Source organism: Condylostylus longicornis, unplaced genomic scaffold, assembly GCF_029603195.1.
Source record: "Condylostylus longicornis isolate FDR11 unplaced genomic scaffold, ASM2960319v2 ptg000042l, whole genome shotgun sequence".
NCBI lineage: Eukaryota > Metazoa > Arthropoda > Insecta > Diptera > Dolichopodidae > Condylostylus > Condylostylus longicornis.
The window spans coordinates 680870-696998 of record NW_026578011.1 but is presented as its reverse complement, the minus strand read 5'-3'; the positions used below and the strand labels follow the sequence as shown (position 1 = coordinate 696998).

The following is a 16129-nucleotide window of genomic DNA, read 5'->3' as shown; positions in this document are numbered from 1 at the left end:
GCTATGTAATGAGAATTTTTCAATAGTATTTATATTGTAATTTTTATAACAGTAATGACAATAAATATGTAAATAAAATATATTTTTATTGTAAAAATACTATTTGTAACAATTACTAATTTCCTTTACAAATAATTTTTGCAAATGAGAGCACAAATTTTAAGTAATTTAAAATGTTAAAAAATGTTAAAAATTTTTTAATATTAATTTAAACTCGAAATATTTTAAATATTACCCTTAAAATCAAAGTTTGTAGATACATAAAATCTCAAAAAATCTGTGTATTTTAAACGTTTTAGAAATTTAGGTTTGTTCATGTGTCTGAAAAAAATTATAATATTTATAATATTCTCTTGATATTTTAAAATAAGTTACCAATTACAATATGGAAATTAAAAAAAAACTGATAAAATTAAATGAGTACTTTTACAATAAATTTATATTTATTTAATTTTAACATAAAAAAAACATACAAAATGTTTGTATATTTTTTAATTTTAAAAATTTAAAATGATTTTTAAAAAACATTTGATACATATGCCTTTTTTTTTATTTTAAAAAAATTCTATGTTTGATAAATAAAACATAAATATTTTATTTTGTATTAAATTTTTAGAAAAAATTCAAAAAAAAAGATAATAGTTATTTAATTTTACTTTATTTGTTTTTAAATATTTTATTAAATTGTTTTTCGATATTATATTAACGAATATGAATTAAAATTTTATGATTCTTATAATATTTGAATAATTTTATCAATTATTTTATTTTATGTGAATATTAAAATTTTACGTCAAATGTTTTAGATAGTTATATAATATTATAATAGTATTTTTTTACGTGTACATTTAAATAATTTCTTTTTTTTTCCAAAATTCTGAATACCCTACACTAGTTTGTTGTATCTTGTTTTCTATTTTTTTAATATATTTTAATATTTAATATCTTATTTTTGTATGCATATTATAATTTTATATATATGTTTTTTTTTCTTTTTTTTTGAGATTTTGAAAACAATAATTTTATAATTAATTAACTATGTATTGTCTTGTTTTTCATATTATGTATGAAATATTCAAATACCTTTTCTTTATTAAATTGTATAAACGCTCAATATTAAATTTTTTGATTTCCACATTATTTTACATTTCATTTATTTTTTGCAATTTTTTATTTTCTTATTTATTTTTTCTTAGTCAACAAGAGAGGATAATATTAAAATAAAACAAAAAATATGTTTGAAAATTAATGAATTTTTTTTAATTTACTACTTATTAATTTTTATTTACATTTTTTGAAATAAAATTTTGCAACTTCATGGCAATACGGTTTTATTCAAAAAATTGTAAGTGAATTTTGATAAAAATCATTATGCAAAATATTCGGTAATATATGATTCATAAGTATATTTAAAAAACGATGGTTTGAAACCATATTTTAGAAGTTCTGTTTTTAATTACAATTTATCTTTTGTTTTAAATATTTGGTTAAAAATGCTTTTTTAATTTTAAGTAATGACAAGTTTTCTTTATTATCATTAGTTTAATAGATTTTATAATCAATATCATAAAAATCATTTATATTTTATATAAATGATATTTTTTTGAAAATTTAAATCAAATTTAAAATATGTTCAGGAAAAAATTGTTAAAATCCTATCAAAAAAATATTTTAATTAGTTTTTAAATTTCAGAAATTTAATTGTAGTACTTCAATATCAAACTAAAGTATAATTGTAATATATGTATGTATACATGTTTTATAATATTTTGTTTATTCAGTAAAATCATTTCAACTCATATTTATATAAATAAACGTTCATATAGCATGCAATACATATAATCTTCACTAATTGGGCTTTAGCTATAATTATGGACCAATTCCAAATTATATACAATATTATTAATTTATTTTCAATATTTATAGTTAATAAATGTATCTAAATAATTTAAAAAAAGTTAAAATCCTAATGACTATAACAATTATTTGAAAATATTTTATAATGAATAATAAAACTTGTAAGAAAATAAAATAGAATAAAAGTTATATATTAATAAATTTCAATTTAATTTATTACATATTATTTGGACAGTGATATTTTTGATGAAATAAATTTTATAATGATTGATACTAAAACAACTATTGAAAAATAACTGTTTTTTACATTATTTATGTTTTAAATACAGAACTTCTATATATTATTAAACGTTTTTGATTTAAATATAAAAATAATAATTTTATAAATATTTATTAAGCGAAAGTATGATATTCTTTTTTAATTTAATATTTTCATGAATTTAATTTTCGTTACACTTAATTTTAATTGTCATGTTAAAATCTTTTTTTTTTTACTTAATAAAACTTAAAAAATTATTCAATGACATAAAACTTAAAGGAAACTTTTATTTTTAACAAAAAAATAATTAGAAATACAAATACGAAGTGTTTTTACGTAACTTTCAAACTTTTTGAAATATTATACAATAATATAAATGATACAATTCTTTTTTTTTATTAGGTATTCTGAAACATACTTTACCAATTATTCTTTTTTAATTAAAATAAATCATTTTTAAATTTCTTTTTATTAAAATTAGAAAACAAGTTTAAATTCTTATTTGAAATTATCAAAATATAAATGTGTTTATGTGAGTTTTGGATTTAGTAAAATTATAAAATTAACACAATTATATAAAAGCAAATATATTTATTTATAATTTGTTCATTTTGTACATAATAGTTCTTTTTATCTTAGTTTTATGATAATGATAACAGAAAATTTATAACTTGTAACTCGTTTATTTATAAATTAAATAATAACTACAATTACATATGAAAAAGTTGAAAATTATTTTACTACAAAACAAGAAAAAAAATAATAATTTTTTTTTATATAATATTAAGTATTATCTTTTTATTTGAATTGTTTATTCATTCATTTTTCATAACTATTGCATAGTTCTTGATAAAGAATTATTTTTCTGATTAACTTAATGTCGAAATTAATTATATTTTTTTTCTTTCTTTGTTTATGAGATTAATCCTTCTTGATTTATGGTAAAGGAACCACAATTTGAACGTAAGTTTGTGGAAAATATCCGGTTCGACCATTAACACTTCCTTCATACCAATTTTCATCAACTCGATTTAAAAGTGTAATTATATCATTTTCCTAAAATATAACGAAATTTTAATTCAAATTTTTTTGTAGTTAATATGAGATTAATATGGTATTAATTTTTAATATTTAATTAATATGAATTTAATAACAACAGTAACCTTGAATCCTAATTCGCCTGGATTTTCTGGTTCAAAATCATATAATGCCTGACAACATGGTTGTTTTTGAGTGGCCGGAGTTTTTGCTGGAGATCTCATTGGTGATGGTAATGGTGATGCTATAAATTTATTAAAAGTCAAAAATTAATTTAATTTTTTTAAATTTTTCCGTTTGTTTTTTAATAAAACACATTTAAAAAAATATGCATTACAATATGCGAGTACGTGGCTTATAAATATAGTTCTATTTACAAATTCAGAAAAAAGCTATTTTTAAAATATAATTTTTTTTATTTAAACTATTCATGCAATATATAATGAAACAAAATAATATAAGAACTAATACATATTTACAATACAAACATTATAAATAATACAATAGCAAATAATATTACTGACATGTGAAGGGTAATGTTAAACAAGAATTTCAAAACCATGTACATATACAATTACGGAAAAGGCTGCAAAGGATATTAATAAAATCATGTGCACAAAAACGGAACATAAAAGAAAAGATTAACTGAATTAGTTTTCGAAAAAAAAAAGTAAATGAAGACAGCATAGACAAAATGTATAACAAAGATGTACCTGGAAACCATAAATAAATTGATAAAAAAAGGGATAATATTTAAAAGTTAGATAAATAAATCACTATATTTACTTAAAATTTAATAAGATTTGTAACTCATAAATTTTAATTTAAGTATTGGTTGTTTAAGTAGCTTAAATGTTTTTTGTTTTATATAATGTATGTTATTATATAGTATATTATATTATATTTGTATTATATAATATAATGTCTGGCATTTTATAAATAATATAATATAATATTATAATATAGAATCACAATTTTAATTATATTTTTAAAAATTTAAAATTTTTGTTTAAAAAAATAATTTGCACAAATTTTAGAATATCTTAATAGCCAAGCTATATACGAATTAAATAATTATAATTTTTAATGGTCATATATCAAATATAGTGTACTGAAAAAGGGATGTTTTTCTTTGGTTCAAATCTTACTTTTTTAAATATCACGTAAAATTCAATAACGAATTTTATTATTTCTATTAGAAATTTATAAATTACCTAGGAAAATATAAAATAGTTAATCCTGACTTAATCAAAGAAAAATCATGATAAAAAATTATTTAAACAATCTGTATCTGTATCACTTTTACAAAATTAATTGTATTTTTCAATTTGAATTTGTTTGAAACTTTTCATTTTACGGTAATAACAAAAATTATAAACTAAAACTACATTTTGAAAATACAACACAAAACGTAAAGAACATTTATATAAAAACACACAAAAATACTAAAACACATTTTACGGGAAACTTTTTGAATCATGCAAATTTCAAAAAATTTTGAAATTCTTTTAATCTTGTGATTTAATTAAGTAATTTTTATTTTTCTCTAATTATTGTTTAATTTATTTATTATTTTACTTTTAAATTAAAAAAAAAAAAAAAATTAACAAAGCTCAATAAATAAAAAAAATTTAGATTAAATATTGGGATTTAAATCAATTTTAAACTTATTTTTATTTTATCATATTTTATTTTTATGTGAAATTTTAAAATTAAATTTTCATTTTACCATTCGTAGATCTAGCTTGTACATGACCATTATCCAATTCCAGATGAGTAGGTTTCGTTACTATAATAATATTGTAATAATTTAGCAAAAAAGCAATTCTTTGTGTTTTTATAATTTTGTATTAAATTATTTAATTAAAAATAAGTATTTTAATATTTTATTTTTTTTTGTTCTTTAACTTTTTTTTAAAAGAATATCAACTTTTTCAAATTTAAATACTTTATAGAAAAAAAAGAGAAACATTTAAACAAAAAAGCAAATTAAATACAAAATTTATATAGAGAATGAATATAAGAAAATAAAAAAATATATCTTTCAACATTTTAAATTAGAGAGAGAAAGTAGTTTATAGCAAAGTCGAAAAACATTTCTAAAAACAAAGAACAATTTCAAAAAAAACTTTAATTTCCTAGCTTTGATTAACTAACTTGAGTAAATAACAAATTTCAAAAATGACTATTATTTCTAAGCAAGACAACAAATCAAAAATGTGTATAGAAAATATTGGTTAAGACAATAAACATATTACAAAATTGGAGGTGCTTTATATAGAATAGAGGATGGAAAAATTTTAATTTCACAGAATTTAGATAAATCATTCTTTTATACCCTACACCTTTCTGAAGAATATTGTATGAACCTTCTAACCACTTGAAAGAATCTGTAGTATAAATATATATGTGCCTGCCTCGATTTAAAATTGCTGTCAGTAGTTTCAAAAACAAATAAAGCTAACTGCATGAAATTTCGTAGTCGTGTGTCCAATCAATTTGATTGCATGGCTCACTACTTTAAACGAAATGTTTTTTAGCTCAAATTTTTATAAAATTACGAAAATTTTACAAAAAAAAAATGCAGAAAAAATTTTGTTAATGAATCTGATTGAGAAATTCTAAATAGTGAGATATTTCTGATGCTAATAAGCTGATTTTTTTTATATCTGCCTCGATAATAAGTAAAATTTTTGCAAGCTTTGAAACGAGTTGGTAGCATGCAGCTGTTTCTTTAAAATGAAGATGCTTCCGACGTTCTAAGTAGCATTTATACAATAGGTTTTAATGATTAAGCTGCATTTCCGTTATAAAGCAGTTTGAAGTGCTTACTTGCTTGAAAGATTGTTTAAATAACACTTGATTCTGCTCAAAAACAAAAAATCTAGGAGCACATACTTTGATTAGCAGAACTTTTGGAATGTTTTTTTAATTTTTTTTTGTCTTAATAAAAAAAAAATAAATGGTTTTCTATTTACTAAAAGTAAGAAGCAAAATGAATGGTTTTCTATTTACTAAAAGTAAGAAAAATGCTAATGGTTTAATAAATTTGTATAAAATTCCTCAGTAAAAAGTTATAAAATATCATAAACATCAAAACAAGGAATCTTTCCGTTTCTAAATAAGTTCACATACATGATTTTAAGTTAACTATTTAAAAACTTATTTTTAACCTGCATTAATAGCAATGTCTAATGCGATTTCAATAAAAATAAATACACAACTAATGTGAGAAGATAACCGCAAACATGAGAACTCCCGTTATCTAACATTGTAGCTACAATTTTATTCCTGTGTGAGTGTTAACGCAACATAATTATTCCCTATTTACAAATATTAATTGTCAGGAAAATATTACCTTTTTTTTTCTTTGTAAATGAATATACTTGTTTTTTAGTTTTTTTTAAATACAGAAATTTTAGTGGAACGGTCTGACAACCTCACCGAAATTCTTAAAAACTAATTTTATGTATTTCAAACATTAATTAAGGTAACTTCAATAAATTTTATAAGAAAGTGGGATTTTAGTTTACATACGCTCCATAATTTTTTTTCTGGCTGGTCGGCTATAATTTAGTCAATTAAGTTCGACTGATCCATTTACAATATTGATATTATTGTTATAATTTTAATCTATTCAAAATATTACAAATATTTCATTTATTTCAACTTAGAAGCAACCAACACCCACAAATTTATCTAAACAAAAATATTTCATAGTTATACATATTTCATATGTTTCATAATTTTATTGAACATGAGTTTTCAATATTACCATTGCTATTTGGAAAACATGAAGCAAATCAACTTTTCAATTTTAAATTAAATTTCAACAAGATATTATTCGACTTTCCAAAAATATTGAGATAGAAACATAATTACTAATAATGTATATTACAATTTTACGTATAGAATACACATAAAATTGAATTTGAATAGAATTAATAATAGACTTCTAAATTTAACTAATATGAAAACAATTCTTATTTACTTGAGAGTCAAATGCAATATTCTTTTTCCAATAAAAAGAAAGAATTAATACAATGTCGTTGAACTTTTCAATATTATATGTATTAAAATTAATATAAAATTCCTTTTTATAATGATTATTTCTGATATTTATAATTTACGAACAAGAAAAACATATTAAGCAACATAAAATATTTAAAATAATAAATAAGAACGTTTTACAATATATCCTTAAAGAAATAAATGCTAACACTCACAATATATAAAAGCTTAAATTAAAAAGATTTTTCAGAAAATATCAGAAATAATTATAAAAAAGAAGATAATATTGTCAAAAAACTTAATCTAATTATTTTATGCTATAATATAATGGAGGATAATATAGACATGACAATTTAAAATTTAATACTCTAGAAATAATAAAAAATTCAACATTAAATATTAATATAATTATAAATATAAATATATGAAAATGTTTATCAAAAAATAAGATTTCAATTGCTGATTTCGTCTTTTAAGCAATGCAAAATAAATTTTTTCAACAATACAAACTCTCTTTAAAATAAATAAAATAAAACAAATATACTTTACGAAGAAAACTAACTAAAAATTCAATCATAATTTACTATATTTTAACTTTAACTAATAAATCTTATTGAACAAATAATAATAAAAAACAATGTTAAATAAATAATTTAAATAATTTAAAATTATTTTGTTTTTATTATTTTATTTTTTTTTTAATTTTGAAAGAAATTCCGAAAATCCCATCACCAGTTTTTTTTAGTTGTTTCGTGTTTTGTTTTTCTGTTATTAGTGTTTTAGAATATGGTTATAATGTACTTGAATTCATAATTTGATTAAATCATAAAATAGAAATAATATAAAAATAATATAGAAAGAAATTACGTATTTATCTTAATGAAAATATTTGGAATTTCATAAGAAAAAGAATAAAGATTTAATTATAAAATTTTTACTTAAATTTATTTGACGGCAAAATTGACTTTACTAGGTTATTTTACCGACCTTATGCTAGATAAGGCAGTTTTCTCTTTAACAAAATATTTAACATTATACTATATAAACTTTAAATTTTATACCATCTTAAAATTATTCGAAAAAATTATAATTGCTATATTATTATTTTTTTTTTTTGAAATTATGAATTCAATTTTATGCAAATGACTGTATTACTTTTTAATATCATATTTAGGATTAGTATATGAACTAGTTATTAAAAATGGGAGGAATTTAGAAATGAAGAATGTTCTGAAAGAAACTTACGAATGTTTTATTTTAATATTTTACAAATTTTTTACATGGAATAACCACCTATATTCTTTTAAACATACCATTAAGGAGATAGTTATTATTCAAAAATGTCGTAATTTTGAAGATTCACAAAAATTTTGGTAATTTCCAAGCTGATATACTTTTGAATAATACTCTATAGTTACAAAAAGAATATTTGTGATTATCTATTAGTGTGTACACATGTGATATACTCCAAATTGTACTTAAAAATATGTTGATTAAATTATATACATACATGTAATAATACTAAAATATATTATTATTTACAACTTGATTAAAAATAAATAATTTACGTTACTAATAAAGTAAGATATTTTCCTTATTATTTTATTTCAAAATATTTGCAAAATTTGGAGTTTTATTTTCAATTTCATTTCAATTTTTCTAAATAAGTTTTAAGTAAAATTGTCCATAAAGTACTAAACTAAAATGTACCGTTTGGGATAGTAATAAAAATATACTCTGATTAAATAACTAAATTTCAATTTAGTTAATCGAACTGTTTTGCTTTAAAGAAACTTTTATACAATATTGTGTATACAAACTTTTATACAATTTTTAAAGCATATCTATGTTATACTATTCAAAGCACTAGTCAAACTAATTTGAATAACAAATCTTTGTCAAAATTACTTGCACTATAAATTTTTTTATTTTTAAAATTAATACTTACAAAAGTTGAAAAATATCAATATAAAAGAAAATCTTTATTTAAGAAGAAGAATCGCTATTTCTAAATTAATATTAATTATCTAATTGTTGAAATTTTGCTATTATTAGAAAATACATGTAAGTGTTTCTAGAGTTGAATGTTTTATATTGTATATATATTTCAAAAATATATATAAATATAAAAAAATTAATAATTTTAATTTTTATAAAATAGTATTCAGTTTTATATTTACTCGATAATTATTCGATATATCAAAAAGAATTACTAAAAACTTATAACCTATTAGAAATCCAAAAAAATTCAATCATGTGCCCTGAAGGATGAAGAATGTTTTTAGTGCTATTTTTCGGGTAAAAAAGTTAAACAGTAATTATTTTTGAATTGGACACTTAAAATTACGTTTTTGAATATAATAAATTACTTTGATTCGAATCATATTAAGCAATAATGTTTCAGAATAAAAATGATATCATTCATATGTTTGTTTGTTTAAAACTCTAAAGCATTCAAATAAAAACTGTGCCTTGGATATGAAAACAACAATAATTGGATTTTTCTCAAATGAGGAAAAGTGTTTTTGGTTTAAACCGCATTTAAGAAACACCTATCAGTCATACAATTCTTGTCTGAATACAAATTATAATAAAATGAGATTAATGGGTTTTCAAATTCTAATTATGATAATGAGATCATAAAAATTAATCCAATGAAATTCGAATATAAATTAGAATGAAATGAAATTTAAACGAGAAAAATGATGTTATTCAGTCATTTATGAAAACAAAAATCTGATTTAAAAAAAATTTTAATTTTTATTTAATAATGAATTGTGAACTAACTTAAAATGTAACTAGAATTCAAGTTTTTTTCCAACGATTTTTAAATATTTCATGATTTCAAAACAAATAAAGTGAATAAAAAAAAATTTATGAAGTGAAAAATTAACATAAAATAACAAAAAGAAATGAAAAAAAAACAAAAAAAAAATCACCTGTCCAAGGATCTTTGTTGAAATTAGAAACATTCGTTTTAACAAATTGCTGTGAAATGTTTCTACTAACATTACTATTTAAATTTCGATCTAAGTTATTCTTATTTGCCGCTATTGTTGATGAATTATTTTTATTTACTTTACCATATGATGGAGGAATAGGTGGGGGATTATCCCAAGCATTTAACCAATCAAAACTAGAATTTAAATCAAGAGCATCTGTTGTTATTGACATTTGATTTTTATTATTATTATAACTACTACTGTTATTATTTGAACTATTATTACTATTAACAAGTGATAAGTTTTTTGGTGTTAATGATTGATGTGAACCATAAATTCGATTTCTTGAAAAATTTGTACTTTTTGTGTTATTTGTATCATATGTTGTACGGATTGAATTTTGTTGAGAATTATATAGAAATTGGTGATGGGAATTTTGTTTACTATTATTATTAATATTATTAATATTTGTACTAATGGTTGTTGTTGGGCGACTACCACTGTTAAAATTTATATTATTTGAATTTAATACACTAAAAGAATTTGTCGTTGTTGTGCCGCCAAAACCACCACCATCATTATAATTATTATTGCTATTAATACTACTTGTGCTATTACTAATAATTGAACCTCTATTCCCTCTAGTATTAGCACTAGTAGTTAATATATTATTATTATTATTATTGTTATTATTATTATTTTTATTTCCCCAAAGTCCATGTCTATTCGCACCTCCTCCGTTGGCTTCTACACCATCAGTACCTTCATCAATTTTCAATTCAGCCAATGATTTCGGTATAAATTCTGACTTTGGTCGACACTCAGCTTCATTTCGTCTTAAAAAAAATATGAAATTAATTAACTTGAATAAGATTGATGGATGAATAAATATTTACTTTTCTTCCAGTGTTCCTTGGAGAGTTTTCAATATTTCAGCGCATTGTGAATGGTAGTCATGCATAGCTTCACAGAATGTTACTAATTGAGAAATTTGTTCAACCTAAGATAGTGTAAGATAAATAATCCAAAAACGTATTATTATTAATTTTACTTACATCATTTTCTAACAAATTAAACATTCCCATTTGTGCCAATTGCAATGATTCAGCAAATTTTTCTTCAGCACTGCGTATTTCATCATCTGTAATGTGAGATCCTTTCATATTAAAGTCCCATAATAACATTTTTTTTAAATATTTTAAAAATGTTTACAATTAAATCCAATATTTTTTAAATAAAAATCATTTACAATTAAATAATTGTATAATTATGCAATAATTGTAGTGTGTAAAATTAAAAAAACAAAATATATGATGGATTAGGATTTAAAAAAATATATAAATATATTAAATTTACAATCCAAAGTAAAATGGGAATCGTGATAGTTCAAAAATGTCATCGTTTTTTTATATGATTAAATAATGTTAAGTTAAGTGAATTTCCAAAAATAAAGCCATCCAAAATTAACATTGGTCAACCAGTGTAGAATCGTTAATGATTTTTTTGTAAGTTTTGGTGTACAAATCATAAATAAAACCGAAAAAGAAAATAAAAAAAATTGCTAAATATGAATATATATTTTAAAGCAAAAATAATATAATTTTTTTATATTCTAATTAGATATAAATTAAAAATATAAAATTGTAAATAATAAAAATTTTGCATACACATAATTATATACATAATGTAAGTAACTAAATATTTATATAATGAATTTTAGCGATTAAGAAATTATTTAATAGACAAAAAATGCAATTTGTTTTTAAGATTATTGTATTTATTTTATTAAATGAGTGATTTTACTAAGGGATGTCTTTAAGAGCGCTTCTTATCTAACTTTTCAATATTTTTATAATTTTCAACTATATAGAATATAAAGCTATTCACTCTTTGGTTAAGGGTGTAATAATCTTGTAGTTATGACATTTAGTCCTATTTAAAGTTTTTTTTAAAGACTTTTTTAACATTAAGTATGCAATGGAATTTTAAAAAAATAATATTCAGAAGGTTTTGAATTTATATAATAAATCATTGCCCTGGTTAGTGTTTAAAAGCCTTCGCGAAAAGAGAGCAAAAATTTACACATACTCCCAATTTTACTAGTCTTTTACTCGATTTTCTCTGAAATTCAATCCTAATCGCTTTTGGATGTACTTATAGATATGAATAAAAGTGTTAAGTAATTTTAATAATTGCAAATTTTAAATTTGAGCTAGTATATATAAAACTATAAGAATTAAAATTTAAAGAAAAATAACTATAATAATAATAAAAATACGATATATTTGGGAAAAATTAAAATAAAATGTTATTGGGAGTCAATAAACAATTGATTTTATCATTTTGAATTTTAAGAAATTTTATTCTCTTAAAAGCCATATAGAGATGGTTTTTAAATTTTCATAATTCTTTATCCTAACATGTGTGAGGCGTCCAATCAATACGATTAAGCATAAACGAATTAATTAAAATTATACTACTAACTTTCTTTTAAAAAAGATAGATCTTACGTGAATATGAGCATATAAATTAATTGAAATGAAACTTTTAGAAGCGCATCCTTGATAATTTTAACCCAAAAAAAAATATTAATATATATATATGTATATATATACAAACATACATAAATATAATAAAAAAAACCTAGCGACATATTACTACTTTTTTTTTAAATTTTATAATGAAAAGTTTTCTTTTGTTTTTAAATATACCATTAGATTTCATTTGTCGGATAGGACTGCTCATAGGTGAAAGATATCCACCTGTTAAATCAAAAATTGTTTGAAGAATATTTCATTGTAAGAACAGCATTAAGAAATAAACATGAAATTAATAGAATTTTATTATAGCTATAACCAAAAAATAACTAAAAAGGGGTTCAACAAAACAAAAAAAATAAATAAAACCAGAACAAATAAAACATTTGAAAATCGTTTCGAAAAAAATAAATAAGTACTTGTTTTTATACTTGGGATTTTGATGTAATATTATTTTTAATATTTTTTTATTATTCAAATAAAATAACTTTTTAAAACTAAAAATAGAAAGCAAAAGAATAATAACCAACACTTTGGATTTCATTTTTTAAATTACCTTTAGCTTGTCTACGTCTTTTACAATCAAAATCAAGTCGACGTCCTTGTAATTTTTTTCGGTGATGCTACAATTAAAAATTAATAAAAAATTAGAAATCATTCTAAATTTTTTTTCTTGGTTAAAATAATCAAATTGGCTCCAATATTATAGAATTACATACTGCGAAGACCCAGAAGTTCGAACATTGTTTGAATCAAAAAATGAAATGAAAATATTACAATAATATTGCAAAAGTATTCAAAGTTCTTGGGAATATTAGCATTAAAAATATTATAAAATGGAAAAAAATAAAAAGTAAGTTTAACAATAAATTTAGTTACAAATTCGGTGAACTGTTTTGTAAATTAAATAAAATATTAAAATTAAAAATAGTAACTAAATAGTCAACTAAGAGAAATATTTCCTACCCAACTAGAAATAGAAATTATACTTAAAAAAATTAAATTATATTTCACATGACAACAATAACAAAGAATTATTTTAAAGCAAAAAACTTTTATTTAAAGCTAATTTTTCATATAAAATATTATCTAAGATAATAGAATAAAAGTAATTATATAGTTTTGGCTAATATATTTTATAATTTTTCAAAATGTGGATTTTATTATTTTTATTGCAATTTGGGCTCTACACCACTTGAAAAACGTAATTGTATTCTACAGAAATTTCACACGGTATTTGTTTTCGCATACAAATGTTTAAATTTAAATAAAATTTGTTTTTATTGATTTGATTTCACGGCATTCGCGTTTTACTTCGCGTTCGTTTAGACCGAAACTTTTTTCTTTGACAAAAATTTGGAATTTTCGCTACGTAAATTCAGAATTTAATGTACTTTAGATTAGTAATAAAGTAGAATTTGCATAATTTGCATTTTTGAATAATAGAAATAAAAAATTTAAAAATATTAAATCTAAAAATTTAAATTATTTTTAGATATTTTTTTTCTTTACATTTTTAATGAATTTATTAATAATTCTGTATTATAATTGGTATAATATAGAATGTTGGGAGCATTTTCAGATATACAAAAATAAACACTTACTTGTTTTATTGTAAGGTAAAAAAAATTAATTAATATTAACATTGAAAATTTAGCATGGGAAATATAAACTTGATATTGGTTGAGACCTACAAATATTATGATTTAATGTACATAAATAAAACTTAATTATAACTTGAATATATTTTAAGTAAATACAAAAAAAAATTTACAAAATAAAAATCTTCTAGTTGGGTACAAAATATTTTTAAAATCAACCAATGTCCGAACTCTTTTTATATTTTGTACATATTAGTTTTAGCTCTTAGTTTCTGATTTCTTTTTGTCTTTATTTTGTTATAGAATTGAGCTTGTTAGTGTTATTAGCTTTTATAGATCAAACAACAACCATTTCACAATAACTTTAACCAAAAGTTCTTTTTACCATAACTTCTTTAATGTCTTTTGTTTGCAAATGATGTAATGGCTCAAGAACATTTTGTTTAATATTATCATCAAGTGAGTATTTAACATCAGCCATTTGCCTCAATGATTCACCATATTCAATAAGAGCTTGTGCTAAAAAATTCAATAATTTGTTAATAACATTTAATCGATACACAAAAAAAAATTAGTTTATTTTTTTTATTCCAAAATTAAAGTCTCGTTTTCTTTTGAGAAGAACCTTAGGCTTATAAATAAATAATGAATCTTACCGAAAATGCTGTCTTCTCCTAATTTTTTACCATATGTTAGCATACATTCTGAAAGTATACCCTCTGGTTGTGGGTAAGTATTTGTTTTTGCTTGACCAGATAATTTTGATATTCCTTTTACAGCTGCCATTTTAGCTCTTGCTGTTGGATTTGGTTGTAAATATTCTTTTGTTTTTATTTGCAATTCTTCTACTAATTCAGCTGTAACATCAGTTTTCTACAAAAGAAACAAACAAAAAAAATATGTGGATGAGTATATTCAAAAATTTATGACTCATAAGATTAATTTAAAGTGAATGCTTACTCTTTCCATTTCCATAAAATCATAGTCCAATTTTGTGCCTTCGGCACCACCCATCTTTTCCGTGACATACTGCAAAACAAAAAAAAAAGTAAAATTATTAAATATTTAATACTTATTAAATGCTACATTATGCACTTTGCATAATGTATATAAAAAATATATATAATGTGAATATTATATATATTTACACAGTATAAAACACCTTAATTGAATATTTATTTAACGTAAAAACAAGTTAATATAAACATTTCTAGCAATAACAATAACATTTGATTACAAAGTTCTTTTTTTACGGCTTTTTTGAAGATTTCAAGGTTTCTTACAGTTATGTATATATAACATTTGTACAACCCTAGAGGTAAAATAAATTGCATAGAGCATCAATAATTTTGATTAATCAAAATATATAAAAAATTTATTATATTTAAAAGGCAAAAGTTTGAGTAATTGAAGATCTTTCAAATTGAGTAAAGAGAAATGAGATAAGAGACTTGATTTAACCAGAATATTATATTAAGTTTCTTGTATTTTGTATATTTGAATATTTACATATTCCTTGAGTTTAAAAATATAATTTAGAACTTAATATTCGACGTGTTATTCGACGTATAGCACGACGTGTTTTCAAAATTTAAATCGAATCATAAAACCATTCAGTTTTAAAATACTTATAAGTTTTGTTTTAAATTTTTGTTTATAACGTAAACGATAATAGTACCAGCTTTGAAACTGCTATGCATATTTGTCAGACAGGACTTTTTCATCTGATTTTCTTTAATTCTTGACTTGGGGACAGTAAATAATGATTATGTCCGATAATCGAGCTGTGATTGGAGCGCTGAATTCATTTCCGTCATCCTCCACAATAAGGTGGTTCTGTCTTGAGAGGCGCAACAAATTAAATAGGCGAAACCAGGTCCGTCT

General features: G+C 20.8%; 1 protein-coding gene across 6 annotated transcripts in view; it reads right to left on the bottom strand.

The window, feature by feature from the left end:
• Positions 1-941: 941 nt before the first annotated feature.
• Positions 942-16129, bottom strand: part of LOC129609956 (endophilin-A) — a 65243-nt gene continuing 50055 nt past the window's right edge. For 2 of the 6 annotated variants that reach the window (XM_055522225.1, XM_055522224.1), the window contains 11 exons: positions 15206-15274; positions 14902-15118; positions 14631-14764; positions 13201-13267; positions 12819-12869; positions 11163-11248; positions 11004-11107; positions 10840-10943; positions 4884-4943; positions 3280-3398; positions 942-3172 (listed from right to left, as the gene is read on the bottom strand). In XM_055522225.1, the coding sequence (XP_055378200.1) occupies positions 3053-3172; positions 3280-3398; positions 4884-4943; positions 10840-10943; positions 11004-11107; positions 11163-11248; positions 12819-12869; positions 13201-13267; positions 14631-14764; positions 14902-15118; positions 15206-15274 (1131 nt within the window). In that variant the 3' untranslated portion in view covers positions 942-3052. Of the gene's footprint in view, positions 3173-3279; positions 3399-4883; positions 4944-10839; positions 10944-11003; positions 11108-11162; positions 11264-12818; positions 12870-13200; positions 13268-14630; positions 14765-14901; positions 15119-15205; positions 15275-16129 lie in introns of all 6 variants that reach the window. The other 4 variants (XM_055522226.1, XM_055522230.1, XM_055522228.1 and 1 more) reach the window with 4 other exon arrangements.